This window comes from Vombatus ursinus, unplaced genomic scaffold (genome assembly GCF_900497805.2).
Source record: "Vombatus ursinus unplaced genomic scaffold, bare-nosed wombat genome assembly UNPS02015202.1, whole genome shotgun sequence".
In the NCBI taxonomy this organism is placed as follows: domain Eukaryota; kingdom Metazoa; phylum Chordata; class Mammalia; order Diprotodontia; family Vombatidae; genus Vombatus; species Vombatus ursinus.
Window position 1 is genome coordinate 19,648 of NW_020954980.1, and position 12,664 is coordinate 32,311.

Genomic DNA, 12,664 nt, shown 5'->3' on the forward strand with positions numbered 1-12,664 from the left:
GACCTCTGGGGCAACTTTAATGGTGGAAACTTTAGGCCCAGAGTTGAGAGAGGAGGGTGGGCCAGCCCCATCATGAAGAGCTGGTGGGGGAAGAGTTTAGGGCAGGCGGGGTCTTTCTGTCCCATTCCCTCCTCCTTCCCCAGTCATTACCCATAGAAGGCAGTCCCCTCTGCCTCTGGGTAGAGCAGATCCTGTCTCTTGGTTTCCCTTTGGTCCAGCATCCAACACTAAAATGGATAGAGAGAAAGCCTGTCCAGCCTATTCGTGAGCGCAAAGGTCGACTAAGGAGTGTGCTTTTGGATGAAGACAAGGATAAGTGAGTATTGACTCAGGCCTCTCACATTCTCCTCACCCCCAACTCATCCTATTATGCTTCCCTTCCCTCTACATGGCTACACAAAGACATTGTCTGGAGAAGCTCATTTCCTGATGGGGAACCCCACCTCCCCTATCCCACAAGGAATTCCACAGTGATTATGGTTTTCTGGATGGTTCTCATTACAGGAATGGTGTGGAAATGGTATAAGTATCCCCCAGAAGCGGTAAGTACAGTGATTTTTCTGATCTGATGAAGTAGAGAAAGAAAAACACATTATGACATATCAGTTTGGTGGGGAAACCATGGACAAAGCATTCCCTATACCTTTAGACCCTATGCTATCTACCTCCCATTGGCCCAAAGTTGTCCCAGGGTTTCTTCCCATCCCACCCTGATGTCTTTCACAATTGCTACTCCAGGCTGGTTCCCAGTGGTACAGAAAGTGGTGGGTTTCTGGGTTTTAACAATTCACCAGATTACATAGCTCACTCTTCTCCTCAATCAGGATGGCATCCTTCAAAGAGCAGTAGATGATTTTGACCTTCTTGCCCAAAGATCTTGTCATCCCCCTATACTTTAATTATACAAAGAGTGATGGGAAGGTAGAGTAACCTCTAAGAAATCAGATATGCATGGGGGCAGGAGAATGAACTATGGGCATCAGGCACCTGCCTGGTTGTCACTTTATCCTCATTTTACAGCTAGAGAACAGTTCTCCACCCTGCCCCTTCCACCCTGGGCTGTTACTTTGCATGATGAGATTGGAACTCCTAAAATGTGTATTCTCAGAAATGCCAGATTTTTATTCCCCTTTTGGCCGAGCCTCATAGAAGTAGGTAGAATTACTTCTCATAGGCCTCCAATTTATCTTAGTTTCTTCCACTGGATATTTTGAGGGTGACTGTTTTTGGCCCATTTAAATCACTCATACAAAAATCTTAGATATCTAATTTCATACAGATGGTAAAAAATGTTGGCAGGTGAATGGGTTGGGGGTACTTTGGCTATGTCCTGAACATGTACATAGTTTCTTTAATGGAGCTGATCTGTGGGAAAGCAGACCCTTCTCCAGCCATGCTAGGATAACTTAGCCAGAGGTCATTTGCCCAGGAACTAGCCCATCCTGAGTCCCAACACCAGTCTTCTGTCCTGACCCTTTGTCATTAGTCTGGTATCCCTGAGTAGGATGATGAAGTCACAGTCTTTGTGCCACATGTTAGATGTCACAATTGGTGGCCCAGTTATGCTCCTAGTGATGCCCAAGGGACCACTTCAGTTCAGGTGAGACCACAGGCCTGCCTGGTCAGGGATTAAAATTACCATGCCAAGCTTCCCACCCTTCCCTCTGTGATGAAGACTTCTCAGCTCCAGCGATCCGGGGAATCACACATCTGACCTTCCACAAACCACTCATCGTTACTGCACCACCCTTACACTGCAAGGAATTCCACAATGATTGTGGTTTTCTGGATGGTTCTTATTGCAGGAACGATATGGAAGGGATATAAGTATCCCCCAGGAGGGGTAAGTGCACATTTTATGTTATTCTTTGTCCCCCTATTCTGAAATATTAGTGGCTCCCAAAGTAAAGGGTTAAAATTTATCCCGATAAAGGAGAAAATCCCTTGCTAAGAGAATGACCCAAATGTGAACCTTGACCCAGAACTGAGGAGCACACTTCCTGAATTGTACTTTTGTCCTTGACCAGAGAGTATCTCTAAGTGTTGCTGTGGCCCTTTCTGTATAAGGCTAAAGACATTATAATTTGCCTTAGGGTCTGTGTCCAAACTCAAGCCCACCACCTCACCACCCAATTTCATACTCCCTTGTAAACCTGGTTGGGATTGACCTCACCCTGAAAGCCCACACCTTCCAACCCTTTTCTAAGGAATTTTGTTGTCCCTTCCTTCTTGGAGCTGGAGTGGAACTAGTGGGTTGGGGAAGGGAGATATAGATATGATGCCCTTTCCCTTTGGAGAGAACCAAACCTAAAGGGGGGCTTCCCTTCAGCCCAGCTTCAACACAGTACCCCCAAACCAGTTCTGACCTCACAACTTCCTGTTTCCAGACCCAGCTGGAACTAGGTAAAGAAGATCCTGGTGAACCAATGCAACTATGAAACTAAACCTGGCCCGCTGTACAGTTCCTGTTGTTGGTTTCGCATAAAGCAATTGCAAGTGATTTTGTCATATTTTATGTAAAAGTTACCGAACTTTTTAAGACGAATGAGGACTTGGTATTCTGTTAGCCTGCAACTGCTGGTGGTGGTGGTGTGGTGGTGTGGTGGTGTGGTGGTGGGGGTAAGGGTGGTGGATGGGGGATGTTGGTGGCTGGCAAAGTCCCTACACTGATTCTCTTTCCTCAGGGAACAAAATGGCGTTAGTTCTTCTAGGTTTTACAACCCTCTGTTCGTCCCCAGAAGCATTTGGTAGAGGGTGCTATGGGACAGGAATTGTGATCTGGTATTCTTCTAGCTTATCATCCCTCCTTTAAGATTAGATGACTACTCAAATAAATGTCTCTAGGTGTTGAACGATGGTAATTTCTGCCAAAACTTTTGTGAATGTGGCATGTGCTTCCCAGAAGAAAGTATTTGAGGTGCCATTTAAAACCCATGGCAAACACTTTTTCTTCTGGGGTTGGGGATGTTTATTTAGCAATCCTAGATATATGCAGAGGTTGAGGCACAATCAAAGTGTGAAGGAAAATGGAATGAATTCAGGACTTTTTCTTTTCTTTTTTTTTTTTTGGTAGACTTTTTTCTTCTTTTTATTTTGGAAGCAATGGGAGTTAAGTGATTTGCCCAGGGTCACACAGCTAGTAAGTGTCTGAGGCTGGATTTGAACTCAGGTCCTCCTGACTCCAAGGCCAGCGCTCTATCCACTGTGCCACCTAGCTGCCCCACAGGACCAACTTTTTCAGTGTGCTAGCTGGAAGTGTTTTCCTAAGACAATGGTAACAAGTGAGCCCAGGAGCAGAGCAGTATGATTTGCTTTTTCAGGGCTGGGTGCTGCTTAGCAAGGGGATAGACTCAATGCTTTTTTAAAAATCCATAGAATAACCTATTCTATAGTCACAAAGCTAGTCCCGAATCTTACTGACCAGACTCAAAGGCCCAAAATATTTATGTAACCAACTGGGCAACAATCCATTTGTTGTCCGAATGTGGTTATTAGGGTCCAAGATTATAAGGACACCCACAGAAATAGCAATTTCCTTTTGGTCTTCAGCACCACCCATCCATCTTAGGGCTAATAAGTTGTTTTGGGGGCATAAGACCAACTGCTGTTGCTCAAGTGTGTTCTGATACGTAAGTCAAGTTAGGACCGAGAAACTCTTTGACTAGGAATATAAGGTCCTTATGACAAGAAGGTATGGGGTCAGACTAGACACTGAAGACTGATATATGGAGGAGGACAAGGAGACCAGAAATTACAGGCCAATTCTACCCTGAACTCTTTGAAGGGAGAACAACACGTCCAGATTGAACCAGTATCATTTGACTTTCTAAAAAGTATACCACATAAAATAGACAAGAGTAAAAGCTAGTACAGAAGTATTAGTGTGGCACTTTTAAGATATACAAAGAGCCTTATGTATTAAACTCATTTGATCTTCACAACATTATATGAGGTAATAAGGTAGATGATATTATTTATCCCCATTTTACAGGTGAAGGAACTAACACAGAAAGATTAAGTGATTTGCCCAGGGTAACACAGCTAAGACAGGATTCAAACTCAGGTCAGTCTGATTCCTAAGTGTGTCATACGTGCCATCCACTATGACACCCAGCTGCCATCAGTATAAAGGTAGTTTGTGGGCTTGCAGACCCCCATAAAATAATACAAGTCAGATTCCACTATAATGAGTTCCTTAGTTTCATGAGCATGTTGTTGTGTTTTGACCAAACAGAAGTGGGGACTTGGAAAAATTTGTACTGAAATGTTATATTAAAATGTGGCCAATACTTAAACTTGACACATTTACAAACAACCTCACTGCACCCAATGAACATCATTCCCTCACCCCTTTCTTTTTAATACAAAAAAAAGCAGAGAAGGGAGAGGTGTTGGAAATGAAAGTGATCTGTGAAGAAAACTATATATATGGCAAAGTTCCAAGCATTCAAGGAATGTTCTCTTCTGCTGTCTGGGCAGTTTCCTCTACAAAATGAGGGTATTTGGACTAAGTGATCACTAAGGTCTGTTTTCAAGCTCATGACTCTAGAATTCACCTTTTAAAATAGACTTCATGCAACTCATGAGCACATACATACCTAGAGTTCTCACATTCTAAGGATGATCTGATTTTATTCCATGAGAACTCCTTTGCATTATTACATCCAGCTCCCATTCCTTCCTAATCCCATATCTCCCTCTATCATGGACCATTGACCCCCTCAACCCCATTGCTTTCCTAGCTCTGCCCCTTTTCTTCAGGTACACCTTCTCATTTTGATCAAGAAAACAAGTGTTATCTGGCTGCCAAGAAACAGCAGCAGCAGATCAGTGAGTCAAAGAGGGAAGAAATGTGAGGGCAGGAAAAAATTACACTTCTGTATTCACCCAGAATACATCAGACCTCTGGCACCTCTGGGGTTTCTACCTGGCAGAAATGTCTGGAATTAAGAGGTAGTCTATGGAAAACCTCAAGTTTTAGGTAAATAAAAGCAAACCAGTGAAAGTATAAATAAAATTTTTAATGCCTATAATTTCTCTTATACATCAATTGAAAAACTTTCACCTATATTTTCTGTATGTGCAAAAGTATTCTCGCACTTCAACGGCACCAGAAAGACAGCTATGTAAAAGGGTTTTTCTTTTTTTTTTTTTTTACACCTGATTTGTCACATTGTGTTCAAGACACAATGATTCTGAACAATAACCTCAAGGAAAATCTAGGGCTACCCTCAATTATACAAACATATTGCATCACGTCCACTCACCAAATGTTAGTCTTATACATTCAAACATCGATAATAAAACAACCAGTCTCTCTTCATATATTTATTCTCTCTCCAAGTGTGTTTTGGTCTCCTACTATACTTCAGAAATGTTCTGCAGCCACTTTTAAATTACAAAATGCAAAACAATAAAAATAATTTCTCAGAGAAAATCTTCAGATTTACATAAAAAATTAACAGCTTCTCATAGACAGTTAATCTGAGATACTCTAACTCCCACTTCTTCACAGCATACAGTCTTCTTTATCTAAGGCTGCCTGTGATATGCAGTACCCTGGCCTCCAAGCAGACATTACATTACATTTACAGTATACAAAGACAAAGACAATTTCGGGAAGAAGCTTTAAATAGAAAGTGCCCTTACTTTGACTTAGCAACAGCATAGACAGTAGTAATTGTGCAATCAAAGCCACACTGGGGTTTTATGAAAACTACTTTCACATTAATTTCAGAAATGCTGCACCCATTATGGTTTTAGTACTTACTACATTCACAAATTAACCTTACCTAATAAAAAGGCACATTTTCAAATATTGAATAAAAATATCCCCAAATAAAAAAAAAGTAGAATATACATTAAAATTAAACACTTGATGCATGATCCTTTATGAATAACAGCCTATTCTGGTTTCTTAGCTTTTCAAGGTACATGAGTTTTTTGCAAAGTTTGGCAGACTGACTTAAAATGAATTTTCTGGTGAGTAGCAGACAGGATTTAGAAACAAAGTCCAGATGAATGTTCAAACCGCAAGGCCTCCTCGAACTACATGAGTTAGTAGCTGAAGCACCCTATTGTAATGCTGGTGTTGAGAGGGGCAAGACTGAAATCTGCCTCACAAGCTGACCATGTTACAATGAGAGCTATGTGCGTTCCCAGGTACAAGGAAGAATAGTAACTTGATGCAATCAACCAAATCCAAGAGCCTACATGACAGGCTTCTATTATATGTAATAACTGCACAAAACCACTAAAAGTTCATAATCTAAAACAAAATGAAAAGCCACTAACAATTTGTCAACTAAGTCACAAAGTATTAGTAGTATACTATTCCAGAGCCTCAATATTTTACAAGTCTACATGGAAAATAAACAATAATCTACTGTATAAGAGGAAAAAAGCAGCACAGAAGCGGTAGGGGAACAGGAAAAAGCTCTGATGTCTTCCGGACCAGGTGCACTGGTCTTCTTTGTGGCTACTGCATGGAAGAGAGAGGAAAAGGAGCCACCAGGATTTTAGGTCATCAGTGTCTCACAAATGCTCTAAATGGACAGATGAATGTTTTTCTAGTGACAACGAAAATGCATAGTTGTCACCAGGTCTAAATGAGATATGATCTTTCAAAGTTTTAAACTTTTAATTATGCAGCTCAGGCATTGGTGCTGGACTTTATGACTTCACCACAGCAGAATGAATATCAATTTATTCATAGTTCAGAAGGAACTTGCCTTGAGCAAACTAATTTGTAAACAGAATCATCTGGCCCCATTACGTGATATGACCACAATCTATATATTGGATAGGAGAGAAACCCACACAGGTTCTTTATTCTCTTTGCTTAGTGGGAAGACTAAAAGGAAAGTATGGGGAACCAAAGGATGGACACAAAGTTCTGTTCAAAGAAATGAAGATAATGATAATTAAGAATCCTTCTAGGACTCCTCCACCCCAGCCCCCTAAAGACAAGACAGACCAATGGAGAATGTGTTCTACCAGTAGATGTGCCACCAATGTTCTACCATTTCCAGTTAACAGGTTAAGGTCCAGGCTTTTCCCTCTATAATGTTATTTCATGGTTTAATTCTCCTGATGATTTCTTGAGACTTAAGTCATTCTCTGGAAGCTAAGTCTTCTTGCTGGAAATACATGAAAAGGTGGCTCAAAGCACATAACATATGGACTGAGGGATGGGAGGGTGGGATGGACAAAAATGACTGAAATCACCCCTCAGCTTAGTAAGAAAGCAATGCCGGGGACAGACTTTGTGGGCTTTCTTCACAGTGCATAGCTTGAAATAAAGGTGCAACGCCAGCAAAAGAGGTGATGTTTTCGATATAAAAACTTACATTTTGTTTAAATGATTGGTACTAAGTTATTTAATGCAAATTTTTAATACTGAGAGGCACTAAAAGTGCACCTTGGAGGAACGCTGAGGGGGAAACCAAGCCATATTTAGCTTCTATTTTAGATATAATGCTCCCAAATCTAATGTTAGAATAAAGGAACTCCTTTATTTAGGAATACTCTTTCTTCAATATAAAAGTGGATTTTTAAAAATAAAATCAGTCTACACAGTGACCTTTTCTACTTTTCCTTGGCTTAGAACCAGGGTAATCATAAGAAAACTGTAAAGAAAACTGGGTAAAGAATATTCTTATATCAAGAGGCATAGCTTATGTAACTACAATATAACATATACATTTGTGATTGAAAATGCTCAGCATCTAATCCTTGGATAATGTGGAATCCAAGATAATTCATTACGTTTTTATTTCAAATTCATAGGAATAGCAGCCATTCTGAAATTATGAACCCTATTCTATACTGTCAAATTATCATTTTAAGACCCCAGGACTCTCAAATACATAGGCCAGGGCAGATTCCTTTATTGCTGGCAACATTTATGGAAAAGACTGACATTACAGGTTACTATTCTTAAGAGAAGCCTATGACATGATCTTATTGGTTCAGGGATGTCCTACCCATGTATCTGGGCAATAACTATGAAAACAGAACAATAATCCTCACTTGTCAAATAAATAACAGGTGACTAGCTAACAACTGGTGAGTGGACTCCCACATCAGTGTGCATAGCTCATCAGTATCATTGCTGGCATCTTTGAACAGCTCATTTCATATAAACATTCAAATGAATATTACATTTTATCTGCATTACAGATTTAACCCTGGCAAGTATTAAAAATAAATACTTTCTGTTCAAACCACAGCCTTGTTTTCCAGTGCTTCCTTTACATATCACCTTCTCTAGTCCCCAAATTAAAACCAAAGGGAAAAAGGGTTTTTTTTTTTCCAGTCTGTAGAGAGTTCTTGATAAAATGTTTTCTCCCAATGGTAAAAACCTGCAACTAACGCAGTTTCATTTTCTTGGCTTTCCGGCGCTTGAGTTCCTCCTCTTCTCGTCTCATTTCTTCGAGGTCTTCTTGCATACCAAGTCTCAAGCTGTAAAAGAATAGAAATAATACTCCTATTATGCCATCCAAGACAAATGCCCTCTTCAAAAGGCAAGATAGAATAAAAATAACCACACTGAAAATGTTAAATGCAAGTTCATTTGGGCAGTGGAGCTCAAACATCAAACTACCTCAGGAATGGCAGAGAACCATTTTGTTGTCAAAGGCCACCTGATGGAGGAGGTAAACATAATTGAAGAAAATGTATAAGTAAAAAGAGCTTATTACTCTTTTGAGAGAAAACATCACATGACAGATTTTACAATTAAGAATAAGGACCACAAATCTTTTTTTTTTTTTTGTGAGGCAATTGGGGTTAAGCGACTTGCCCAGAGTCACACAACTAGTGAGTGTTATGTGTCTGAGGCTGGATTTGAATTCAGGTTCTCCTGACTCCAGGGCCGGTGTTCTATCCACTGTGTCACCTAGCTGCCCCCATAAATCTTTATTAAATAAAGATACTCCCCTAAATATTCCATTGTGTTTATTCTGATGCTCCTAGAAATGGTCATTAACTATCAGCCACTGTGGAGAACCGAGGTTTCACTCTGTCACGAAAGCCCATGGAGAGTGGTAGAAAGAAAAATATTTCCCTCTACTTTCCTACTAGGAGGATGAATATAATTAAATTCAAGCATTAAGCATCCTCTAAGTTCCAGGTACTGCATTAGGCACTGAGGAGACAATCACTAACTTCAAGGAGCCTACATTCTTCCATGGGAATGGGATTCATAGATAAATAAATACAAAATAAAATTATTTTGGAGGGGAGCAGCATGAACAACTGGGAGAATTAGAAAAGCTAAGCCTTGAAGGGAAACATAGTAGGACTGGGTACCAAAGGAAGGGATAGGTGAGAAGGGAAGGCATCGTGGACTTGGCAGGCAGTCTGTGCAAAGGCACACACCTGGGAGAAAAAAATGTAGCGTAGCGTGTGGGAAATAATAAGCTAGCAGGTTGGTAGGAATGTAGAATGGGGAGAGAGGGCAGGGAATAATGGGTGGAAATGTAGATTAGAGCCAATTGTGAAAGTCAATTATTGTTAAAGAGATGAGTTTGTATTCTATTCTAAGGCAATCTAGAGCCAATGAAACTCGAGAAGAAGAGTAACATGGTCAGAACTGTGCTTGAAGAATATCAATTTGGCGGCTGTTAATAAGATGGATTGGAGACGGTAGAGATGGAGGTAGGAACATCACCTAGAAGGCTACTGAATAGTCCAAGCAAGAAGGGATGAAAACATTATTAAGGTGGTTTTGGTCTGAGCACAAAGAAGGGGATGAAAGTAAGAGATCTTGTGGAGGTAGAATTGATCACTTGGCAACTGATCTAATAAAGAAAGGGTGAGTGAGGGTGAGAAAGTCAAGATTAATTTCTAAGTTGTGAACCTGGATAACTGCAAAAATGTATTTACTTTTGAGCCAGAGACTCCACTGCTTGGCATATCCCCCGAGGAAGTCAATGACAAAAAGGCCCTAATATATGAAAATAAAAATTTATAGCAGCACTTTTTGTGATAGCAAAAAACTAAAAACAAAGTAGGTTTCTGTTCATTGAGGATGGCCTATGATGGATGGCCAAACAAGTTGTGGTATATGAAAGTAATAGAATATTGTTATCCTGTAAGAAATAATAAATACAGAGAATCCTGTGAAGACTTATATGAACTGATGTAAAATGAAGTAAACAGAACCAGGAAAGCAATATACATAATGATAACAACAATAGAAATTGTTGTGATTGAAATCAAACTAAGGCACAAAGCTCCAAGCACAGTCCATTTATTAGTAAGGCTAGTAGTTATCAAAAAGGGGGTGTTAGCTCCTCAGCAAGCCAAAAGACCTAGAGTGAGGGCTGATAGGTCATTTTTACAGGCAAAAGAAAGAGCATTCCAAAATCAGAAGGCAGCATCATAGATGGGAAAAACAATGACTGGTTACAAATCCTGTAGTGTAGATAGGGGAAAACAATATGATTTGATAACAGTCTCAGAAGCCTTGTAGGTTTGGGGAACAATATGATTGGCTGGAAATTAGGAATATGGAGCTAGCAACCCCTCCTCCCATCTTGTCACTAGAAAATTGCTGACTAAGTCCACCTGCATCTTACAAGAGTAACTAAAAATACATAGGTAACATATTTCCTTTAGTTATACAAGTACAACTAGTGGTAGATAGAGTTTTTTTTAATTAATAGGGCAGCTAAACTTTTAAACTGAACTCAGAGGAAAACTGGTCATTATAGGAAAGCTGAACTTTTAAAATTATGAACTTCTGAACTTAAAGACTAAGGAATGAGTTTAGGTAGTTAAACAAAATGTCAGTGGTGATACACAACAGAATCAATTACAAAATGGAATTAAAATCAATTTGATTTTCTCAAAATGTTAAAAATAACCACCACAAAATCAAATTGTTTTATGAGTAAAAGCTTCTTTCTGACTGGATTGTAAGCTCGAGGGCATGAACCCTATTTATACTTCTTTTCCATCTATGTTCTCACAGTCTCACATATAGAGGAAGAGCTCAATAAATATCTGTTGATTGCCAGCAATGATCTCTTGAAATATGAAGTCCGTGCTTTGACCAAGTATGAACATCAAGCTAGTCATACTGCAAAAAGCAGAAAGGATTTTCACAGATTACTGGCACAACTGTGTTGTCTGAGACATACCTCTTGGCTTCTTCTTTCTGTTGTTCTCTCCAACTGCTTTCCATATAACGTAACGCATAATCGCTCTCATCTTTGTATCTGAAAATGAGAAATTAATGTTACAAAAGTAACTAAAGATCAACTATTTAACAAAATCACACAATCTCTTTTTAAAAAGTAAATCATGTCTTATTAGTTGATTAGGTAAATGCACATTTAGTTTGGTACTTAGGTACCCAACCACTCCAACATACAGATATACCACAATTTGTTTATCCATTCCCCAAATGTTAAGACATTTAGGTTCAATGCCTGTACTATTCTATTTTTCTATGATTTTAATTATTCACAATTGACAAATACAACATAGCTGGGTCTTTACTAAACTTACTTATTACGGTCATAGCCAAAGATTTCTCGAATATGTTTTGATATTTCCTCTTGAGGCTCTCCTTCATCATCAATGAAGTCCTCCATTTCTGAGTCATACTCCTCTTCCTCATCTTCCTCAGGATACCGTTTCCGGGCCATAGGGGGAAACGGGGATCTCTGAGTACCTAGGCACAGAAAAACCATTATACTTCTAAGGGGATGGTAACTGTTTTATGATAAAATACAAAAATAAACCTTTTCCATATTTATTTAATAACGCACCTATCAAATCTTCTTTAAAAGATAATTGGCTCAGTAGGATGAGAGGTGCCCTTGAGAGATGAACTCTCCCAAGCCAGCCTCAGCATAAAATAATTATTATTCAGTGATCAAATTATGTATTAGGATGTGAGCAAGTCAGGAGGGAGAGAATGAATCTTTCTATCCCAGCCCACAATTTCCTTCTACAACTCACCTGTGATTTATGTTACCACTTCATCCCAGATTCTATTACACTGCTCTCCAGCTATTTTTAATATGTATGTTTGGGTAAGAATCCTTGTCTTCTGCACCTTTATCCCTCCAGCACACAGCCAAGTGCTTCATGCTGGCACTCCAGAAACTCAACACCCAGAATCAGAGCCCCAGTGGGCTCTGTAGGAGGAGCCCAGGAGAGGTATCTCTTGGAGGCTACAAAGCTTAAAAGTGCAGCAGCCAAAGCTTCTCGCAGAGGGGTGGCTTCCAAGGCACCTTTAGAGGCAAGAGTTAAAATCTCATATTGTCATCCATGAGGTTTGAAGCAGCTCTGATGAATGAGCAAGATGATGCCCCTCTCCTTCATAAGCAAGCAAACACACTGAAAGAGACTGTACAATAGATCCCTAGCTATAGATGTCAATGTAGATGCTCCCCCATGGTGGGCAACACTCCTTTAGGGGTTCAAATCTTACCTTGTGGGTATACTGCAGGTCTGTAGCCAGGTGGAGGGGACCTCATCCCATTCATCATCCCATTGCTAGGCCGGCTGATGATATTTTTGGAAGAAATAGTTTCTGAAACAACCGTGCACCTGGGCTTCACAGGGGGGCCTGAGCCGCTGACTGTCTGCCCAGGGCCACCCCCGCCGCTCACGGTTCTCCCAGGGCCCCCCGCGCCGCTCAGGGGTC

General features: G+C 40.2%; 2 protein-coding genes across 2 annotated transcripts in view; one reads left to right on the plus strand and one right to left on the minus strand.

Annotated features, from left to right (window-relative positions):
* SPTY2D1OS (SPTY2D1 opposite strand) overlaps positions 1-320 on the plus strand; it is a 1,015-nt gene extending 695 nt beyond the window's left edge. Inside the window, exon 2 of the mRNA XM_027846809.1 lies at positions 219-320. Coding sequence (XP_027702610.1) covers positions 219-320 — 102 coding nt within the window. The remainder of the gene's footprint in view (positions 1-218) is intronic.
* A 4,786-nt stretch (positions 321-5,106) lies between these two features.
* LOC114031646 (protein SPT2 homolog) overlaps positions 5,107-12,664 on the minus strand; it is a 21,622-nt gene continuing 14,064 nt past the window's right edge. The window contains exons 3-6 of the mRNA XM_027846781.1: positions 12,449-12,664; positions 11,518-11,683; positions 11,148-11,225; positions 5,107-8,463 (exon numbers count right to left, since the gene is read on the minus strand). The exon at positions 12,449-12,664 is cut by the window's right edge and continues 1,386 nt beyond it. Coding sequence (XP_027702582.1) covers positions 8,370-8,463; positions 11,148-11,225; positions 11,518-11,683; positions 12,449-12,664 — 554 coding nt within the window. The 3' untranslated portion in view covers positions 5,107-8,369. The remainder of the gene's footprint in view (positions 8,464-11,147; positions 11,226-11,517; positions 11,684-12,448) is intronic.